General features: G+C 37.4%; 1 protein-coding gene across 1 annotated transcript; it reads right to left on the bottom strand.

The window, feature by feature from the left end:
* Window positions 1–1,225: 1,225 nt before the first annotated feature.
* On the bottom strand, window positions 1,226–22,628 carry LOC113193017 (guanylate-binding protein 3-like). Its single transcript, XM_026403330.2, has 10 exons — window positions 22,439–22,628; window positions 18,677–18,804; window positions 15,793–15,902; window positions 15,223–15,419; window positions 13,527–13,772; window positions 12,364–12,644; window positions 10,817–11,029; window positions 2,750–2,852; window positions 2,259–2,452; window positions 1,226–1,447 (listed from the first exon to the last, which is right to left on the bottom strand). Exons 1-10 carry the CDS (start codon window positions 22,626–22,628, stop codon window positions 1,226–1,228), a joined length of 1,884 nt encoding a protein of 627 aa, XP_026259115.1.
* Between the last annotated feature and the right edge of the window lie 1,154 nt (window positions 22,629–23,782).

Here is a 23,782-nt window from a genome sequence, read left to right as displayed (position 1 = left end):
TGAAAAAAAATTTCCCTTCTTTATTAATGTGGGGCAGAATTTGTAGACCATTCAAGTCAAAATCCCAGGAGACTTCTATCTGAACATACACTGGGGAATAGATGTTTAAAGGCCTTATTGAAAGGTCATAATGAAAAACAAAAAATCAGGATGTCTTGTGCTCTCTAGTTCCTTATTCTCAGGAGCAGACTTTTCTAGTTGAGCTGACTTTTGCTATTTCTAGTAGTATTAAACACTTTCCTCCTGTCCTGGGATTTCTCCAGTCATGTATTATTTCATTTTTAATTTTGCTAATTGAATTCATATTTGTTCGAATATAACAAATCCATAGGAAGTGTTAAGGCATGGAAGAAAATATAGTATAAAGTGAGTCATTCTGTCTTCTTTCACCTCAACTAGACAGGTGCCTTCCTATTGTGACATATATACTAGTTTATTTTGTATTTTCCACATGTAGGTTATAACATATGTACATACTCATTATTTTATAAATTATTCACACTTTCTATATTTTTTCACTTAAGATGACTCTTGGAGATGTCTTCCGACACATACAACTCCCACCCCCATCCTTTTAACGATCAATAGAGGGTATTATTCTGAAAGCATGTCCAAAGATTTACCACATCAGTACCTGACAGAGGAACTTTCAGTTGCTTCCAGTCTTTTGTAATCATCATGATCCTGAAATAAGTCAACCACTACAAATATCATTTTCATTTGAGTGAAGAGATACATAAGAGAATGTCCTATATGTGGAATTGCTAGATCAGAGGTATGTGCATTTTAAATTTTTATGTATATTATTAAACCTGTTCTTCACTACCCACTAAGAAGGCAAAGCTATGTGCTTCACAGTTTTATTGTGCACACTTTTTTATTAGTAAATTTAAATTTTGTCTTATGTTTCTTTCCACTTAATGCAGTTGTTAGTCACTTCCCACAGAGCTCCTCATATATGAATTTCAAATATTTTCTTCATATTGCTATTTAACTTTTTGTTTTACTTAAAGTCTTCTCTAGAAATCATCTCATATTGTCTTAGTCATTTCTGATTTCTTCAATAAAGATTGTTTCTCTTAGAATATGCTCTGATAATCTTTGATAAGTGTTTTTTATTCTCGAACATCTCTTGAATGAAACTGATATGACACAGGTACCTTAAAAAGTAGCTATTCAAATAAAAGATGCCTCTTTTTATAGTTTCCTATCAGGAATCCTCAGGTTATTCAAAAAGACTGCCTATGGCAGTCAACAGTGCACCAACTATTTTACCAGCCCCAGGGAGTACTGCAAGGAAAACACTGCCAACTCCAGTAAGGATCTGTGAAAATATCGAGCGACTGTTTCTTTTAGATGCTTCAATCTCTTCATTTAGTCGATTTATCTCTTTACTTAATGCCTCAGATTTTTCTTTAAATCCTTCAGTAAGAAATTCTTCTTGGACCTATAAGAGAGGAAGAGTCCACTTTTGAGAATCCCTGGTTATAAACCGCCAAGAGTTCTATATTTAACAAATTCAGCAGTTAAGCACATGTGTCCATTTCTCTACCACCTTAGAAAATTCTTTGATATTTCCAGACCTTTGACCTGAAGAGGGGGAGTACCCAGGGCTTACACACTTCTGAGATTTCCTCACACTCACAGGAGGTGGACAGGGATTTTATTCCAGCACAAAGGATGCTGTGTCGGGGAGAATGAGGATGAATTCTGATTGATTCTCAGATCCACCAAGGTGGCATGGCTGTGACCCTCTAACAAGTCATGGGAAATCCTGCCCTTGTACAGAACACTGGTCATCAAGCTCCTGGTTGTGACACAGGTTTGTTTTACTCTACTTGTATAGATGAACCAGGAAGACACAAAAGCAAGAGGAGCAATTTCTGATCTTTCACTGACCTTATCTTATATGAGGCCAAATCTGATGCATGCAGACCAGAAGGATCTGTTCCAGGTCTCTTGGATGGTTGTGCCAGAATCCTCCTCAACTGGGGCACATAATCTCAACAAAGAATAATCCACCACCCTGGGGGTTATTATGTATACCCTTGAAAGTCTATCAATACACAGAGTACTGGAGTCTCCTAGATTTATAGGCTTCATTAGGATCCAGGTGCACTTGAGGTGTCCATGTCAGTGAAACATTTACCTTCTGAGTGTCCCTTTGGAATGCTGTCTGCATCTAACATCTTATCCCGTCCTATCCTGAGAAATCAGACAGTGTCTGTCACATCCTGCCAGGTCCTGTAGAGACTCACCTTCAGCTTGTGCTCCAGCATCTTTTCCTGCTCTCTCAGAATGTTCTCCTTTTCTCTCTCCATCTTCTCCTTAAGCTGTTCCACATTTTCCCGGAAGCTTCTCTCTTGGGCCTCCATCTTTTCCTGCTGCTCCTTCTGCTGCTGTTTTAGCAGCTCCTGCTCCTTCTCGGCTGCCTCCTTCGTGGCCCGCTCGGCTGCTCCACAAAGATTTTAGAAGAGAGAAGAAACAACAGGCTTGCATTCTAGCCTCCTAGGTTAGCACACCAAGGTGATTTCAGAACAGGCAAGAGGGAAATCTCTCAATTTGCCCAATATCCATGATGCAAGAGTATATATTTGCAAATTTGATGGAAAACTCATTTTCTGGACTCTCCTCTTGCTTTCATATTTAGCAAGAAGGAGCTTCTGGTTTCAGGAAGGTTTTCCTGTCCAGTCAGTCAAGGTCTGTGCAGGAACCTCCCCACCCTCTGAGAGCTATGACCTCCCTGTACCTGCTATGGCCTTCTCTCCCTTAGTGAGGGCTTCATCTGACTGCAGGATGGATTTTTCTATGATAGACTGTGACTGTAGGAAGCTCTGGAGGACCTCCATTGCCTGGGGAACCAAGAAGAAACCAAAACACTTTAGGGCTCAAAGGTCTGTCTTCAGATGAGGAAGGTATGATTCAATAGATCACAAAACTGACTTTGAATTTTGCATCTTTTGCAGTAGGATCCTATTGTGATTCCTTTCCTTCTGTGGATACAACAGAAGTCCATGCTCTTTGGTGAGACATGAAAACCCTGTATCAGCCTTCTCTCCCATGAATGCTACTCACCAGCCACCCCAGGTTTCAGACCCAGTCAGACGTAGCAGCAGTTCTACAAACACATACCTCCTCCATTTTTGTAGTATGTGCATATCATTTTTCTGCATCTGTTCTAGCCTTTCTTATCTAGGGTCATGTCTACAGTTTCCTTGACTTGTATCTCCCCCCTCCTGTACCACGAAGCTTTCCTAGACTGCTTCTGAGTGGTTTTTCAGCTTTGTTGAGATTAACAAAATGGTGTACATTGAAAGTGTATAATATGATGTTTTGATATATGTCTGCATTATTAAATGTTTCCTACATCACATAATTACATTTTCCACTGTCATGAGAATGATGACATCTATTCTCTTAGTAACATTCAGGTACACAAGAGATTACAGTAATAGTGGTCCATCAGCTGTGCTGCACTTACTCATCTGTAGCTGCATGTTTATATATTGACCAGTATCTCCCCTCCATGTACTCTCAGGTCTGGCTAATCACCATTCTCCTCTAACTCTACTCTATGTTAATATGAGCTGAACAGTGTTTTGCCCTTATTTTGGTGGTTGGTTTTTATGGTGCCAATGACCTTTAACCACACAGCATTTGTCTTTCTATGTCTGGCTCATTTCCTTTAGGGAAATATTCTTAGGGTAATCCATGTTGTCATTGGTAGAGCTTTTTTTTTAAAGACTGAATAATATTTTGTCACATATATGATATATATATAATTGTATTACTTAGTAATCACAACTGCATGCTACTGGCATAAACACAGACACAAAAACCAGTGGAACAGAATAGAGAGCCAGGAAAGAAAGAAATTGGACCATTGTCTTACTCCTTGTATGAAAATGAACTAAAATGCATTAAAGTTTTAAACATAAGACCTAAAACTGTAAAACTCCCAGAAGAAAACCTGGTGGGGGGGAAACCTTTGACACGTGCCATCTCAGTGATTTCTTGGATTTAAAATTAAAAGACATAGGCAACAAAACCAAAAATAAATAAGTAGGAAATATCAAACTAAAGTTTCTCCACCGCCCACAAACGATCAACAAAATGAAAAATACAATGTATAGAATGAGAGAAAATATTTGCAAACCATAAGGAGTCAATTTCAAAGTATATTAAAACTTCTATGACTCAAAAGTTTAAAAAAAATATATGTAGCAGGGATCCAAGATGGCGAGCCAGAGAGAGGCAGTATTCTGTGTCAATCCATGACATGGGACTCAAGGAGTGAGAATACTGCTTCTTTGCAAGCAAAATTCCTGCTCCTGCACAAGAAGCACCATGCCTATACAGGGCTCCATGCCTCAGCGTCAAAGTCTCCCAACTACTCGCCCATACAAGATTTCCCTCACTCAGTATCCAAGAGAGACCATTGGCAGCAGCAGCACCTGAGAACTGACCCAAGAAGAAATCACGAATGCTGTTACCATGCAGGACACCTGGCAACTTCCCATCCCACTACCAGCGTGGGGCTCCCCCACCACCATCTTGGAACCCTTCCACCACAGAGATAGTCCCCTACACGCAGTATCCTGCCTGCACCCGAGAACTTCACCCAGGCTCTGAAGTCAGCTATACTGCATGCCACAGAGCTCTTCTCTGAACTCATCATCCAGTGCCATCATCCGGTTCCCCTCACCTGATCTGACACCCCATCATTGAAAGCAGGCACCTTCATCTCGGGCCACCTTCATCACCATCTTCAGTGGGAGCAACTCCCAGGTTGAAACTCTGGCTGGCCAGGTACCCTGTTTCTAATTCCCCCTCTCCCCAGCAACCTCTAAGCCAGCACAGTGACACCCTGGTTACCTTCACCATCCTGAGGGTAGGGATACCAGCTAACAACAGATGACCCCACCTATTGGATGAGAAGGGAAGCAGGAAAGATACTGATCTCCAACCAAAAAAAAAAATACGTATTTCTTCCTTCAAGTTTTTTTTTTTCCCTCTCCCTTTCTTCTCCCTCACATCCCCAACATATGTGAAATGAAATACTTGGCATGAATCAGAATTTTGAGGACTGGAACATCTGAAGAGTATATCATAGTTGTGTTGTATATTCTTTATTTTTTTCATTTGTTTCTTTTATCCCACCAAAAAGACAAAATTTAAGAATTATCAGGATAGAGGAAGGCATAGAATTCCAAACCAAAGGAATGAGCAACCTATTAATAAAATAATATCAGAAAAATTTCCAAACATGAAGGATGAATTGGAAAACCAAATTCAGGATGCTTACAGGACACCAAGTGTACAAAATCACAACAGATCCACACCAACGCACATTACAATGAAAATGCCTAACATACAGAATAAGAAGACAATATTAAAAGCCATGAGAGAAATGATTCAGATTCCACATAGGAGGAAACCAATTAGATTATGTGCAGATTTTTCAACTCAGACCCTGAAAGCTAGAAGATCCTGGAACAACATATATCAAGCTCTGAAAGAAAATGGACGTCAACCAAGAATCTTATATCAACCAAAATTAAGCTTTAGATTTGATGATGAAATAAAAACTTTTCATGATAAGCAAAAGTTAAAAGAATTTACAACTAGAAAGCCTTCACTACAGAACATCTTTGGCAAAATCTTCCATCAAGAGGAAACAAAAAACAATAATGAAAATTAGCAAAGGGAGGTATTACACTAAAGGAAATACTAATCAAAGGAGAAAACAAGTCAAGTTAAATACTAAAAATAAACAAAAATGGATGGGAATACAAATCATGTCTCAGTATTAACTCTGAATATTAATGGCCTAAACACATCAATCAAAAGACATAGACTGGCAGATTGGATTGAAAAAAGAAGACACAACAATATGCTGCCTCCAAGAAAATGATCTCATAAAAAAAGACATCAACAGACTGAAGGTGAAAGGTTGGGAAAAATTTTACCACTCACGTGGTCTGTGGAAGCAAGCAGCAGTTTTCAACTTTATATCAAATAAAGCAAACTCCAAGCCAAAGTTAATCAAAAAGTATAAAGAAAGATATTTAATACTGCTTAAGGGAACCATTCATCAATAAGACATAACAATAATAAATTTATATGCTCCCCCAAAATGGAGCATCTACATTCATCATACAAATTCTTCTCAAGTTCAAGAGTCAAATAGACCACAACACAATAATTCTGAGTGACTTTAACACACCTCTTTTATCACTGGATAGATTATCCAAACAAAAGCTGAACAAAAAAATTATAGAAATCAATAACACAATCAATAACTTAGACTTAACTGATGTATAAAGAAAATTTCATCCTTCAATGAGCGAATACACTTTCTTCTCAGCAGCACATGATCCTTCTCTAAAATAGACCATATATTATGCCACAAAGAAACTCTTAGCAAATATAAAAAAAGTAGAGATACTACCCTGCATTCTATCAGATCACAATGGAATGAAATTAGAAATCAATGATAAAATAAGAAATAAAAGCTGCTCCAGCCCTAGAGACTAAATAATATGGTTCCGAATGAACAATGGTTTGTAAAAGATATCCAGGAGGAGACTATAAAATTCTTAGAGATGAATGAAAACATAGATACAACATATCAAAATCTCTGGGACAATATGAAGGCCATACTAAAAGAAAAGCTCATTGCATGGAGTTCATTCCATAAAGGAAAAAAAAATTCAAAAAGTAAATGACTTAACATCACATTTCAAAGCCCTAAAAAAGAAGAACAAATCAACACCCAAAGCAGTAGAAGACAGGAAATAATTAAAATCAGAGCTCAATTCAATGAAATTGAAACAATAGAAACAATTTTAAAAATTGACAAAACAAAAAGTTGGTTCTCTGAAAAAATAAATAAAGTTGACAAACACTTAGCCATGCTAACAAAGGAAAGAGAAAACTCAATGTAATTACTAATATATGTGATAAAAAAGGAAATATCACACAGACACTACAGAAATAAGAAGATGATTAGAAATTATTATGAAATTTGTACTCCAGTAAAATAGGAAATATCAAAGGCATTGAGAAATTTCTAGAGTCATATGATTTGCCCAAATTGGATCAAGATGATATACAAATATAAATAGGTCTATTTCAAGTGATGAACTAGAAGACACCATCAGAAGCCTACCAACCAAGAAAAGTCCAGGACCAGATGGATACATAGCTGAGTTCTTCAAGACCTTTAAAAAAAAAAAAAACTAATACCAATACTCTTCAATTTATTTCAGGAAATAGAAAGAGGGAATACCTCCAAATTCATTCTATGAGGCCAATATCACCCTGATTCCAAAATAGGCAAAGACACATCAAAGAAGGAAAACTTCAGATCAATAATTCTAATTAAAATAGATGCAAAATTTCTCAATGAAATTCTGACAAATCAAATAAAAAAACATATCAAAAAGTTAGTGCACCATAATCAAATGGGGTTCATCCCAGGGATGTAAGGTTGGTTCAACATAAGGAAATCAATAAATGTAATCCATCACATCAATAGACTTAAAGATAAGAACCATATGATCATCTCAACAGATAAAGAAAAAGCATCCAACAAAATACAGCGCCCATTCATGTTCAAAACACTAGAAAAACTAGGGATAACAGGAAATATCTCAACATTGTAAAAGCTATCTATGCTAAGCCCCAAGCAAATATCATTCTAAATGAAGAAAAATTGAAAACATTCCCTCTAAAAACAGGAAAAAGACAGGGATGCTGTCTTATATTTAACAGAGTTCTTAAAAAACTGACCAGAGCAATTAGATACATATAGGAAAAGAAGAACTCAAATTAGCACTATTTGCCAATGATATGATTCTATACCTAGAAGATTCAAAAAAATTCTATCAGAAAACTTCTAAAACTAGTAAATGAATTCAGCAAAGTAGCAGGATAAAAACTCAACACCCATAAATCAAAGGCATTTCTGTACAATAGTGACAAAGCCTCTGAAACAGAAACAAGGAAAAGTACCCCATTTACAATAGCCTCCAAAAAAATACTTGGGAATCAGCCTCACAAAAGAGGTGAAAGACCTTTACAACCAAAATTACAGAACATTAAAGAAAAAAAATTAAAGAAGACCTTAGAAGATAGAAAGATCGCCCTTGTTCTTGGATAGGTAGAATTAATATTGTCGAAATGACCATACTACCAAAAGCATCATACAGATTTAGTGCAATTCCAATCAAAATCCCAATGACATTCCTCATAGAAATAGAAAAAGCCATCATGAAATTCATCTGGAAAAATAAGACACCCAGAATAGCTAAAGCAATCCTTTGCAAGAAGAGTGAAGCAGCTGACATCACTATACCAGACCTTAAACTATACGACAGAGCAAGACTAACAAAAACGGCATGGTATTGGCACCAAAATAGACTTGTAGACCAATGGTACAAGATAGAGGACACAGAGACTAACCCACATAATTACAATTATCTTATATTAGACAAAGGTGCCAAAAATATATATTGGAGAAAAGATAGCCTCCTCAACAACTGGTGCTGGGAAAACTGGAAATCCATATGTAACAAAATTAAATTAAACCCCTATCTCTCACCATGTACAAAACTCAGCTCAAAGTGGATCAAGTACCTAGAAATTAAACCAGAGACTCTGCATCTAATAGAAAAAAAAAGTACACCCACATCCACATCTCTATCATATTGAATTAGGCCCCTATTCCTTAATAAGAGTCCTTTTACAGAAGAATTAAAATCAAGAATTAATAATGGGATGGATTCAAACAAAAAAAGCTTCTTTTCAGCAAAAGAAACAATCAGTGAGGTGAATACAGAGCCTACATCTTGGGAGAAAATTTTTACCGCTTACACATCCGATAGAGCACTAAACTCTAGGGTATATAAAGAACTCAAAAAGCTAAACACACACACAAAAAAAAAAACCCAAATAACCCAATCAATAAAGGGGCAAAGGAACTGAACAGACACTTCTCAGAAAATGATACACAATCAATAAACAAATATGTGAAAAAATGTTCAAGTCTCTAGCAATTAGAGAAATGCAAATCAAAGCTACTTAAGATTTCATCTCACTCCAGTCAGAATGGCAGCTATTAAGAATACAAACAACAATAAGTGTTGGCGAGGATGTGGGGAAAAAGGCACACTCATACATTGCTGGTGGGACTGAAAAATGGTGCAGCCAATTTGGAAAGCAGTATGGAGAGTCCTTGGAGAACTTGGAATGGAACCACCATTGGACTCAGCTATCCCACTCCTCAGTCTAAACTGAAAGGACTTAAAAACAGCATACTACAGGGACATAGCCACATCAATGTTTATAGCAGCACAATTCATAATAACTAAACTGTGGAACCAATCTAGATGCCTTTCAGTAGATAAATGGATAAAGAAAATGTGGTATATATACATAATGGAATATTACTCAGCAATAAAAGAGAATAAAATCATGACATTTGTATGCAAATGGATGATGTTGAAGAATATAATGCTAAGTGAAGTTAGCCAAACCCAAAAAAACAGATGCCAAATGTTCTCTCTGATATAAGGAGGTTGATTCATAGTGGCATTGGGAGTGGGAGCAAGGGAGGATTAGAGGAACTCTAGATAGGGTAAAGGGGTGGGAGGGGAAAGGAGGGGGCATGGGGATAGGAAAGATGATGGAATGAGATGGATATCATTACCCTAAATTCATGTATGAAAACACGAATGGTGTGAATGTACTTTGTATACAACCAGAGATATAAAAAATTGTGCTCTATATGTGTAATATGAACTGTAATGCATTCTGCTATTACATATAACAAATTAGAATAAAAAATAAAATTAAAAAAATACATAACCTCATTAAAAAAATGGGGAAAGGATCTGAATGGATATTTTTCAAAAGAAGAAATTAAAACATCAAACAGATAATTTGTAAAACTGCTCAACATCACTAATACCAGTAAAACACAAATGAAAACCACAATGAGATCCCAGCCCATCTGTGAGGATGGCTACTATCAATAAGACAAAGGAGAATAGAAGTTGCTGAGGATGTGGAGAAAAGGGAGCCTTGTAGAACAGCTGGGGGGATGTGAAGTGCTGCAGCCATCATGGAAAACAGCAGGAGGATTTTCAAAAGAAGAAAAGAATCCTGAGCTTCTAAAGGCTGCCCTATCAGCTCTGTCACTGACTCAGGCTGTGTGATCTTCAGCCACTTTTTAGATCCTCATGCATTACAATTCTTTACTGCATAAATATAGAAGAAAGTAGTACCTAGTTTCCATGAGTCTCAGAATTAAATTGGTAATGCAAGAAAATAACCTGGAACTGTACCTGGTGTAGGAAGTGAACGTTCAATGTCTGTTAACAACTGCTCCTCATCATCCACATTGTTACTATCAGCACACACCAGTTACCATCAACATATAGTATTAATCCACCATATCCAATTAAATATTATCTTACCCATTTGAAGTATGATACACTTCATAAAAACAAGGTTATTTCCTTTATATTATACCTACTTACTTGGCACAAAAATATATATATACTTTTTGAAAAAGAAAAAAAATGGTTAGTTTTACCCTAATTCCTAGTTGCAAATTCTCTCTTGGAAGAACTATTTTCAGTTTATTTAAGAGTGTCTAATGAATAGTGCATATAAAATGTTATAAAAGTCATTATATTGCCATTCTCTGTCTTTGTTTCACAAATAGTGCTGTGAGCATAGAGTTTGAGACGTAGCCACACAGACCCTGTGACCACACTCTGTTGGCCACCCCTATCTCCTTATTCCTCACCTTCACTCCTTTCCTGGGCAGAAGCTTGTAGTCAAATTCCACCTTATTCTTTGCTTCTAAGTAGAGACTGTGGCCTCCAGGAACAGAGAACGCTCCTCTTGAGATGCTTTGCATCAGGGCCTCTGAAAGCTGCTCCAGCTGAGCCTGACAGTATTTGACAGATGCATCTTCATTCCGCAGCAAGAGAGCTTCCTTCTTTCTCTCTGTGATTTCCTGGAAGGAAAATGTAGGGAAGTAAAATAATAAGAAGTTGTTAGAAGGAAGGTCCAGGGGCTGGGGATGTGGCTCAAGCGGTAGCGCGCTCGCCTGGCATGCGTGCTGCCCGGGTTCCATCCTCAGCACCACATACCAACAAAAATGTTGTGTCCGCCGAGAACTAAAAAATAAATATTAAAAATTCTCTCTAAGACCTAGAAACGAGTTGGGAGACATGCTTCAGTCGCAGGTTGGATCAATTCTCTGTGCAACTGAAAATCGCTTTAATGCCCCTGTGGTTAAGTTCTGTCTCTGTAAAACAATGGAGATGGAAGACATGATGTTGGTTGTTTATTTAGCTACGATATTAACAGTGAGCCCAAACCCTAACAGTCACTAATAACAAGTAAATTTTTAGAAGGAGGGGAAGGAAGAGGATGATGAGGATAGTCACTAATAAAAAGTAAATTTGTGAGGGAATGTGGATTTCTGTGGTTGAAATTATATCCATGGCAAACAATTCTGAAGGAGTGAATTGAGTGTATTCTGAACAGAATTTTGAGACCTTCATAAATTCTTTCAGTGAGGGTTTGAATCTGTGAGGATACAGAGATAGATTTATTGATTTATTGACTGTTTGCTGGTTCTTGTAAAGTAAAATCCAGTGGAATTTTCTCTAAGATGTTTTTATACTGTTGTGTCAGTTCCAGATCGACTGAAGGACAAACTTCCAGTGAAGGTGCAGAATTAGGCAGTCCCTGACAGTTTTCTCCCTTAGTGTCCACACCCTGCCTTGTCCCTGGGCCTGTGAATGTGATGAATATTAATCCTATGATTATGTTACATAGCACAGGTTAACTTTAAAAAATTGAGAGTACTCCATTGGGCATCACCTAATCACATAAACTTTTAAAAGCAATTTTCTCTGACTGTGGCATAGAGGAAATCAGAGAGACTACAGAAGCATTTCATTACTTGAAAGTGGAGAGGGCTTCCCCAGAGCACCAACATGAGAACTAAGGTCAAGTCACTCCTTGTTTTCCATGGATGGTGCACTGAGCAGAGCAGTCATACACCCTGTGCAAAGATCTGACTATGAAATAAGACATTCTTATTGTGTTAAGCTGCTAATCACTGGATAATTCGTCTTGCAGCAATACTAAATTAAGGGTGAACAGTATCCTGAAGAGCCCTGTTGCCCACAAAAATAAATAAATAAATAAATAAATACAAATAAATAAAACAGGTTCTTTCTATGATGAGAATGATGCAAACTCTGGAATCAAAAATATGGAGTCAAGTCTCATTCCAGAAGGAGAGGAATAAGGAAGGATGAATAAAAATTCAATTACAATAAGCTTCTTCTGGAACTCATGATTGTCGTCCTTGAAGGAGTGCTCCATGAAGACTGCGATGGCTTCCTTCTCACAGGCTGTGTGCACCTCCAGCAGCTCCTGGAGAGTGTCTGTGGGGAACTGCACCCGCTGGGCCATCTGCTCACTGTAGTGGTCTGCTGCCTTCTGCACAGCTGCTGAGTTCTCACGCTGGGCCAGAGTGATCACTGCATTCTCCAAGCAAGGAATGGTTCCTTTGTTGATGGCATTCACGTAGGTTTCCACCAGAGTCCCCAACCCTAAGTGACAGGGAATACGTGGGAAGTCTTACCCATCATTTTTACAGACTTTAAGCATTGTCTTTACAATAACAACAAACACTCTATTTATCTCAATGTTTTCCTCTTTTCCTTTTGTACTTCTTTCTTGTTCTTCCTTGGTTATCTCCTCTCTGAATTAATCACAATTTAACAACACGGTTTTTCCTATACACTCCTTCTTTTATAGTTCTCACATTCACCTCATTAAGTAATTACTAATTGCAACCAAGAGGTTTTTAGTGTTTCCTAGAAAAATACTTTCCTATTTAAATAAAGTAAAAGAGTCTATCATAAAGTAAATTACATAATTTGTGAGTCTTGATTTAAAATAAAAATGAAAGTTTCCTTGTAAAAAAATACTATCAAAAATTTACAGAAACCAACATAGAGTTTGGAAACAAACATAGGCCCATATCGAGACTTCATGATTGCTTGGAACACATGCTCCTGAAACTAGTGCTGTTTAAATTTGTTTCTCAAACACAATGAGCTGGCATGGGACTCATGACCTGCTGATTCTTTTCTGACTAGTTTCAATTCATGAAATATCTTGTATATTCTCACAGGGAAACATTCAATCCTATGGGATTTTCCCTCTACATGCAGATTTCTCTCCTTAGTAGTAGCTTCTGATGAGTACACTTCCTTAGGGTGCTCATTTTGTGAGATGTGTTAGACTTCAACAAGTCCTCAGACATGAAAATTTTAAGGAAAATGCATTTCTGTGTGTGGCACGAATGCCTGATTCTCCACATTTCTTACAAAAGCAAACAGAGTTACTGACAAACTCACAAAAGAATCACAGTGTTATCATACATATTGAACCCCCCAGAGACATGCACTTGGACAACAGAAACTCACGATTTCCAGTGACAATGATTCCCCCTCTCAGGGTCTTGGTCTTTGCATTGGTGAAGACATAGGAACAGAAGTTCTTTGATTGCACCTGAAAATTCTTTTCCAGCTGGTTTTGTGGAACTTTATCAATGTGGGACAACAGGCTTCTGTCATTTGTAGGCCAGTCAAAGACAAAGCACTTTCGTTTCGGAAAGAAACATCTAATACTCTCTCTAGAGTTATTGGATTTTTGGATTTTTTTATTGTTTCCTATAAAAAAGAACACTGATTCAGGAGACAAGCCTTCAGACAAAGAGATTGAGATTTTTCTATGAATCTTTGTCTAAATGTAATTCTCAAGCCTCTTGATCTTTTCTTTTTTAATTTCTTTTTTTTTTTTGTAGTTGTAGATGGACAGCATGACTTTATTTTTTATTTTATTTTTATGTGGTGCTGAGGTTTGAACCCAGTGCCTCACACATGCAAGACAAGCACTATGCCACTGAGCTGTAGCCCCAGCCCAAGCCTGTTTATCTTTATTCAATCATAGAAAGCAGTGTTATGCTAACTTGAACATCCATTTTTTTTTTTAATCAGGGCTCAGAGTCAAGGAAGTATTTTTGGAGAGAAAGAAGAGATACTCATCTCAAATGGAGAAACTTGTAAATGGTCTCCTTAACCCTTGTTTAGTGGTAAACCCACTGTAAAGTATTTATTAAAAGTTTGAAATGACTGATTAATCACAAAAATTGTCAGAAAGACTTTTCTGATATTGTAGTCCCATGTCATAAAGAAGATGTAGGCTCCTCACTAAAGTAATGCTAGAAATAAGGACAGATGTTGCTGGGAAGACAGATGACACCCAGAACTGTAGAGAAAAATGTTTCTCAATCAAAGCCCCAAATCCACACACCATAATTATGTTTAGAAATTCCTTGAGCAGAAAACTGCATTAAAGTGAATTTCAATTTAATGTGTACTTCTTGATGTGAGATTATTTTGGACTTGAGTTTGTCTCACAGAGATTCTGTGGCATAAATCAGCTGTTCAAATAGATGTTAATTTAAAGAATGAATACACATGGGTACTGATAAGCACCAGTACTTATCTACTCTGTTAAATATACTCCATGTGATTAAATTTGTAATAGAAGCATGATACCATGTAAGTCTGTGGGATAAATAAGGTGATGTTGTCAAAAAGGTAAAATGAAAGGTTAGACAGTATTCCTGGAATTATGTGTTGCTTCCCCCTCCACCCATGAATGATTCATTATACAAACATCTTTTCTCTGAAGGATGTAACTATCTACTTTAGTATAATGAGTGAAATATTTTTAAAATTAATTCCTTATATTTCCTGTGATTCTAGGTTTACTCATATCTAGTGTGATAAACTATTTTCCTCAAAATAAAAGAAGCAGTAACATTTCATAAGTAATATATGAGCCTTAGAAGTGGTAGCATTGACTGTATCCTCATTATTTTTCATTGTACTATTGTTCTAACATACATGGGTGCAATAATGAGGCCTAAATTTCCTTAGTGAATTTAAATTTGGGCCTCTGAAGATTTTTATAAAATAAATATAAAAATCATGGTCACTTATCAATCATCAATCATCATTAGCAAGGGCCTTAATCCATTTGCAAATAAACAGGTATATCAAGCACTAAAAGACAGGGCTTAGTTAATCCCACACCAAGGCCACCCTCGGATACCTGAAATCAGCTTCAAAGCATTCTCCAGGTACTCATCTTCTGTGATGGGGTGTCCATCCAACTTCAGTTCCAGTGTGAAATCTCGAACAGTCCAAACAAAGTCTGGAAAGAATCTTACAAACTCAGAGGAGTCCTCTACTTCATCTGGTGTGGGGTCAGATTTTGCCCTGATTAGTGTTGTTAGTTCAGTCACATAGCTGGGATACTAGCTAAGGAAGGAGAAGCACCACAATTTTCAGATCTCCCTTAGAAACAAGTTTTATAAATATTCTTTTCTCCTCATGTCCATTCTTTTTTAATATGTATATTTTTAGTTGTAGATGGACACAATACCTTTAATTTATTTGTTTGTTTTTTGCTTGTTTATTTATTTATTTATTTTTATGTAGTGCCCGGGATCAAACCCAGTGCCTCACACATGCTAGGCAAGCACTCTACCACTGAGCCACAACCCTGGCACCCCATGTCCATTCTTACTCAATCAAGACAATTAAGTTAGAAGAAAGAAGAAACAGCCTGAGTTGCCATTAACCTCAATGAGACATAGTTGTTTGGTTCTTGGAAGGATACTGTAGCTGCTCCAGGGCATGTTGGTCGATGATGCCCATGCTGTTGTAGACAAATGTGCTGCTGAGAAGCACAGCCAGGGCAAAGATCCAGGAGTCATTCTTAGGGTCACCCTAGAAATCACATGGGAACAAAGAATTTAGTAGTCCACTCTTCATTCCATCATTTATGTAGTTTTCATTCCTTCTTTTTTTGTGTGTAGGGGAGGATACTAGGGATTGAACTCAGGGGCACTCGATCACTAAGCCACATCCCCAGTCCTTTTTTGAATTTTATTTAGAGACAGGGTCTTAGCACCTTGCTTTGGCTATGGCTGGCTTTGAACTCAACATCCTCCCGCCTCAACCTCCCCAGTACTGGGATTATGGAACACAACACCGCTCTTGGCTTCATTCCTTCTTTTAGCTATACTATTTCTGAATATAGGGGAAATAACAAAATTATAAAATAATGCTAAATTCAAATCTCTTTATTGATATTTATATTGGTCCCTCTCAGAATATTAGTTTGTTTAGCTATGAAGGCAAATGAAGGTCATTCTCAGTGTGCATAAAATAGTTTTAAAAATGCCTAGAACATAGTAGATGTCCTGTAATATGTGGGCAATTTGTTATTACAAATTTCATCGTAATCCTGATTATACTAAGGATGCAAGCACTATCGAATTAAGTTCAACAACCCTTTTTTCGACATTTGACAAAATGCCAGACCTGCATTTGATTTTTGTAGATACAAAGTTTCCATATGATAGCCCCTGCTCATAGGAATATCACCTTATGAAGGCAAAGATACATGTAACAACATATAAACACAGCTCAAATGATAATCTGTGAGGAGAGGAAACCAAAGTTATTTAAAAAGAAAAAGAAAATAGCAGAGTAGAGAGGCCCATGAATGTGAATAATTGCTCTGGGAATTCAGAGCAAGAAGTCATTAGCTGAGGTTTAAAGAGCTGATAGAATATAGACTTGTGGAGATGCAGGGGTCCAGCAAGTGGAAGGACCAGCAGCAGCAAGTCTCACTGGTTAGAACACAAGTTTCTTTTATTTCACTGAAGCAGTGAGTATGCAGGCCAGAGTGAAAAGAGGCCTGAAATGAGATAACAGCAAGACATAAAAGGCTTTGAAATAGATCCAGATCCTGTTACAAGTTCTAACATCAGCCATAAGTTTTGCTGCCTTCAGGTTATGTTTTATTCTCTTGAAAATTGCAATTAGATGTAAAGAAAGTGTTTTATGCAAACTACAACATATTACAAATCAATGAGATTCAAACTAATATAAATTAGGAGAAAAGACTGATTGCAACTAATAATGTAAAGATGAATTACCTAAAATTTTACCATTTGCTATATTTTTGTTAGATCTAACTCATGCTTTTAGATGGTGAAAATTTCATCCGGAGCTCAGAGACCTGGACCAAAATCTTAATGATAAAACTGAAGATTATTAAAATGGATTCCTTCACCAAAAGGCTATTTTCATGGCCTCTACCTATAAAGGTACCAAACCCATTGACCCCACAGGTGAGAGCTTTCTTCAGGAAGCTTTCTCTAACTCTCATGGCTGGATCAGTTCCCCACTTTTTGCATTTCTTTCCTTCTACTGATTTCATTCCATATTTCTTGTCTCTACAAACAGGCTCTAAGTCTTTACCTTATTAAGTGATATAGTTATAGTACTTAGCACAGAGCCCTGGACTTCAGCTATTTAATGTATATTTATTAAATTAAATTGCACATCTCAGTATTAAAAAATAAAAGACCTGTCCTAATTTACCTAAGTAATGGTTTGGATACGGGGTGTTTCCCAAAACTTATGTGTGAAATAATGCAAGAAGGTTCAAAGGAAATATGATTGGGTTATCAAAGGCCTAATAGTCTCTCTAATGTGCACATGCTGAGGTGGGGGAGGGAAGAGTGGACAGACATAACTTTTCTATGTTCCTGTATGAATACATGAGCAGTGTAACTCCACAACATGGACAACCACAAAAATGGGAAGTTACACTCCATGTATATCTGGTATGTCCAAATACATTCTACTATCATATATAACTAAAAAGAGCAAATAACAATTTAAAAAAAATAGAAGAACTGGGGCTGTAGCTCAGTGGTAAAACACCCCTGGGTTTAGTCCCGGTATTGGAAAAACAACAGTTACAACAACATAAAGCCCGTTTATATTCTCTCATAGAGATAGAAAATATAGAGAGGTTCAGTTTATATTTCATGATACAAGTTTTTGAGAATAACGTGTTAGAATTAACCTGATTTTTGAATATAAAGTTTTTGTGTTTTTGAAAGAAAATTATTACTTCTTTAAAGAAAAAAAAAAGAAAGAAATGATTAGGTTATGAGAATCTTAACCAATCAGTGAATTAATCCCCTGATGGATAACTGAGTGGCAACTGAAGATGGGTAGGTTATGGTTGTAGGAGGTGGATCCCTGGGGGTGTGTCTTTGGTGTGCAAATCTGTATTTGAAGAGTGGAGTCTCCTTCTCTGTTTCCTGATCATCCTGTGAGCCACTTCCCTCTGCCACATCTTGCACATAATGTTCTGCCTCACCTCCAGCTCTGAGAAATGGAGCTGACTGTTTATGGAGTGAGACCTCTGAAATTGTGAGTGCCCAGATAAACTTTTCCTCCTAAAATTGTTGTTGTCAGGTATTTTTTTTCACAGCAGCAAAAAAAAAAAAAAAAAAAAAAAAAAAACCTTGACTCAAACAACCAAGGTATTTTAAGTTGCTAGGGAAGTTTGAGGAACCGGAATTTAGCCTCATTATTCATAATTGGATTGCAAGTACAGGAATATGACATGGTAGTCAAACTGAGGTGACCCATTGAATGGAACATGAATAAAGAGTACAGCACATTCTCTGCCTCACCTTTTCCACATCCCCCAGGCCCTCAGTGTCCAGGAGGACCAGGGTGTGGTTTGGCTTGCTGGGGTGGGGCACACACCACATCCAGATACCCTTGGTCTCAGCCCTCACTGTGGAACCCAGAGGGAAGCCTGTGAGGGAAGAGAAGACAATATAGAGTGACAGCTGAGAGGAAAAGCTGCCAGGGGCTACAGGGGTTAAATCTGTGGGAATGTACAGTGTCCAGCAAGGATACTGTCTGCCAGTATTTCACAAGGATAAATAATCCACATGTTGTCTGTCTTTCTCAAAAAACACTTCATGCCCCAAATTCACATTATTCTTTCAAGTGCTTGCATTATTTCACCTTAATAATTAGTGTAAACTCCATCATCCTGTGCTGTCATCCTATGTATTTTTATCTGACCAGGAAGAGCTGCAGTGTCCTCTGGCTGCAAGCTGAGTTCAACCAGTTGGAAACACCAGTGGGAGACCAGAACATGTGTTCCTCCAGCTTCCATTGTGCTGGGCCACAGTGTCCCAGGGGCTTGTTCCTCTACCTCAGGTCACTGTTCCTTTCCTGTAGGTCCATCCAATAGTTCTTCTCTTTGCCACATCATGGCATCCACTCTAAACTCACCTCCTCAGTGTACCAGAGGCCACTGCTACTGCCACTGACCAGGTGCTTTATCACACCTGGCTGGATTCCTTTACCCACACTCTGACCTTGGAAATAGTTCCTCCATTCAATGCTCAATTACCCTGTGAATGGGTGCTATGGGTTGGATCCAGAATGTCTCCAAAGACCCAAGTGTATAAGTCTTGGTCCCCAGTTTGGCACTATTGGGAGGAACCTTTAGTAGGTGGGGCCTAGTGGGAGGACTTCACATTATTGGGTATGGGGGAAGGGGTGCTCTTGAAGGGGATTGTGGGGTCCTGATCTCTCCCTTCTTTCTTTTTGTTTCCTCTTTGGTTTGCCATGAGGTGAGCAGACTCTTGCTTTTCCATAAGCTTCTTGCCATGATATGCTCCCTAACCACAGGCCCAAAGCATCAGGGCAAATCAATCATGAAACCTCCACAACTGTGAGTCAACATTTTATCTCCATCAGTTTAATTATCTCAGGTATCTTATAGAGATGGAAAAATAATAATTTGGTCAGCTGGGGCCTGCAAACACCTGTATTGAAACATTAGCTTTTGCAGGTTTCCTCAACCCTTTCTCCCTCCCTATTGAGTTTTTTTTTTTTTCTTTCTCCTATGAACTGTACTCCGTTGCCCCATCAGGAGGATATAAATGAAGAAAAAGCAGGAAAGACCTGTGACACCTGTTGACTTTCTTTACAAACAGTTAATCCCACAGGAGAAAGGATTTGAAGACTAGTCCTGGAACCAGTGGCTGATATGACCTGTCCAGCAGTTCAAGACTTTGACCACCTGCATACAGTAATGCTTCCTTCCTTCAACTGGGAAGAGAAAGGAAGTGACAAAATTCCTAGAGGATTGTTTCAGCATGACCTGGGCCATCCCATTTCCGCAGCCTCTGTGAGTTCCATAAATAGGTAGGAAGTCTACAATTTCTTATAGATAGTAGCATCTGATTTCTGATTGGTATGGACTAAGCCTAACTCCCAGCCTAACTTTAGAGAGGACAAAGTGTGGTGAGAAATCATCACTCTCAAGAATCCAAGGTATAATAAAAGGAAAATGAGTCATCCACAAAGAGGGAAATAATGGCTTGGTTTTGCTTTTGAACCTCGACTGGAAGTGAATCAATTTCTTTCTGTTATTATTATGACACTATGATGTGGAAGGTTGGAGAGTCAGAGTTGAGATGTTTAAAGTACTTTGGAACCATAAATTCCTTTAGCAGAGCATTGGCAATGATCTCATTGTTGTCTGATGTGGTTGTTGTTATTATAATTATTATTGTTATTATTATTATTATTATTGTTGTTGTTGTTGTTGTTAGATGGACAGAATGCCTTTATTGTATTTATTTTATTTTTATGTGGTGCTGAGGATTGAACCCAATGCCTCACACATGCTAGGTAAGCGCCCTGTCGCTGAGCCACAGTCCCAATCCACTTGATGTTATCTTGAGTAGACAATAAGAACAATACTGCTGAAACTTCCTTTCTATTATCTGTGTCTTAGAGTTTCAAAACTTTCTTCCCTCAAAATATGGCTTATTAATTTGTTTCTTACAGGTAAGAAAAAAAGTGTTCTTCCTTGATTGATGAAATCAGGACAACAATCCCATTTACAATAACTTAAAATTAAAAATAGTTTGGAGTAAATCTAACCGAGGAAGTAAAAGACCTCTATAATGAAAACTATAGAATAAAAGAATGGGAAGACAAAATGCTTTGTTTAGGCCACAATGGAAGAATGGCCAAAAGAGAAGAGGGGAGAAAAGCAGAGAGGGAAAATGGAAGGAAGGGAGAGAGGTGGAAAAACAGAACAAGGGAGGGGAGGAAGGAGGAGTGGAGGGAGAGACAGATAGAGTGTGTGGGGGGACCCCAGAGATTACAAGACTGACTTTTGTGAACAAGTTCATATAATAGGAACTTGCCTGTATTTATAGTGAGATAGATAATGTACAACTATCCAGTTCATAGATCAGTAGGAGTTAAGAGTTTGTCTTGTGTTACCAATTATTTTCAGGATGTGTGGAAACCTAAGAAAAAGAATGTAAATGGCACAAAAGTATGAAGACATATATGGAAACTGCAATCCAGAAATTCCACTTCTGGATATAAGGCACAGGAGAAGTTTTTGTACATGTGCACACCAGGATATAAATATAAGAATATTTATAACTACCTTATTCATTAAAGATAAAACCTGGAAATAACACCACTGCTCATCAACAACTAATGGATAAATTAACTGGTACAAGCATACTCTAAAGTACTGAAAACAAATAAATTACAGATATGTGTGACAAACAGAGGATGCTCATAAACTTCTTGTTGAGCAAAAGAAGCAAGACACACAAGGATACATACGCCACAGTCCCTTTTACATAAAAGTCAAAACAAAGTTGAACTAAGATATTTTGTAGACTGAATAATAGACTATAGAAAAATTATTTAGAAGCAAGAGTAGAGTGTCCCCTGAAACCCCAAATATTAATAAGCTTTGGTAAGAGTATGAGAGGATATGATTTGGGCTTTTGAATGTTGGTTAGGTTTTATTTCCTGATGTGCATGGTGATTATATAATTGTTCACTTTGTATTTATTAACTACATTGTACTCTGTTATAGTTTGCATGATACAAAAAAACTAAACAAAGAGAGCAGCATGTTAATTTGTCAAAGATTTGCTATGAAATAGAGGAAAAAAATTGACTGGTAGTTCAATTTGGACATTGGATATGAAGAGATCCTATTGTGCATCCTTCTGCCCATCCATTTTTTAAGGACATACTTAATTATATTTTCATGCTACATAAAATGGCCATGTTGCTTGGACAAAAGGATTCAGATAGGGGAAAGGGGGTGATTGCTACAGCTCAACTCCTGAGAAGGTGAGAGTGGATGGCATCAGGAAGAACAGTGAAGCAGATATTTTTATAAGATTGGGAAGCTCTTTATTAATGGACAAAAGAATGAGATAATTTTGGATAGGTGAGAGGTTATGAATATGCTGGTAAGAATTAGAAATTTTCCTTAGTGGAAAGGATTGATTAGCCTCTTCCTTAAGATGACCCTAGAGAAAGTGAGATCAGCTTGTCCTATCTGTAGTTAGAAGCAACTTCCCTTGCCCCAGAACCACACTCACCATGGTTCTGTCCTGCAAGTTGATTCATGAGGTAGGATTTCCCCGTACGATATGTCCCTACAATGGCCACCACCACCACAGGTTGACATATCTTGTCAAGAATCCTCAAGGCTTCTGAATTCACTGTCAGTTGCTCATTCCAGTTTTCCACTAAACAAATGGGGGACTTCATGGTAGATTCAGATGCCATGGTCACCTGTAACTCAGAAAAGCCACTCAGTGAATCCCAGGATCTTGACGTCATCTCTGATGGCTATTGACATGCACTTTCATGTCAATTCTCTGCTTGTGGAATGTTTATATTAACTTTCTAAATTTTGTATGTTTTTAAAAGAAAAAAAAACATTATCTAGCATGTCAAGTTCTGGTATAGATGACTTATATACATTATCTTTTATTTCCAATACGGACTCAAAAAGTGTGGCCTGCCAAGAGAAAGAAATACCGGGGATAAAAATAGGGAGGGGAAGAAGTCAAATTATTCCTGCTTGCAGATCATATGATCTTATACCTGAAGATGCAGAACATTCCACCAAAAGACTGCTAGAGCTAATAAACATATTTGGCAAAGTAGCAGGTTACAAAATGAATATACAGAAATCAATAGATTTCCTATATATAATAATAAATCTGCAGAAGAAGAAATCAGGACAACAATCCCATTTACAATAACCTAAAAAAAATACTTTGGAGTAAACCTAACCAAGGAAGTAAAAGACCTCTATAATGAAAACTATAGAAAACTGAAGAAAGAAATTGAAGAGAACCCAGAAGATAGAGAGAATTCCCATGTTCATGGATCCACAGGCTTAATATTAATTAGAATAATTAGAATTAATTAATTATAAGAATATTGTGAAAATGGCCATACTACCAAAATGATATATGATTTAATGCAAATCTCATTAAAAAAATACCAATGTTATTCCTCATAGAACTAGAAAAAATAGTCCTAAAATTCATTTAGAAGATAAAAAATCCAGAGTAGTCAAAACAATTGTAAGCAAGTGAAAAAATAAAGCAATGCTAGAAGCATCACAATACCTGCTTTAAAATATACTTAGAGATATAATAACAAAAATTGCATGTTAATGGCATAAAAGCAGGTACACAGACCAATGGTACAGAGAAGACACAGAAACAAACATCCACTGATATGGTCATCTTATCCTTGACAAATGTCAATACCAAAAACATAAACTGGGGGGGCTGGGGATGTGGCTCAACCAGTAGCGCCTGGCATGCGTGCGGCCCAGGTTCGATCCTCAGCACCACATACAAACAAAGATGTTGTGTCCACCAAAAAGTAAAAATAAATATTAAAAAAAACACATAAACTGGGAA

Source organism: Urocitellus parryii, chromosome 11 (assembly GCF_045843805.1).
Source record: "Urocitellus parryii isolate mUroPar1 chromosome 11, mUroPar1.hap1, whole genome shotgun sequence".
NCBI lineage: Eukaryota > Metazoa > Chordata > Mammalia > Rodentia > Sciuridae > Urocitellus > Urocitellus parryii.
This window is presented reverse-complemented; position numbering and strand designations above follow the sequence as displayed.

Bases quoted from the DNA above. Each gene is read 5' to 3' on its own strand.
- LOC113193017 (XM_026403330.2), bottom strand. From the start codon at position 22,628: ATGGCATCTGAATCTACCATGAAGTCCCCCATTTGTTTAGTGGAAAAC. The intron at 11,030-12,363 runs GTAATTGAATTT...TTTTCCTTCCAG, and splicing joins AGTTCCAGAAGAAGCTTATT to GAAATCACAGAGAGAAAGAA. The intron at 1,448-2,258 runs GTGAGTCTCTAC...CCTCTCTTATAG, and splicing joins TGCTGGAGCACAAGCTGAAG to GTCCAAGAAGAATTTCTTAC.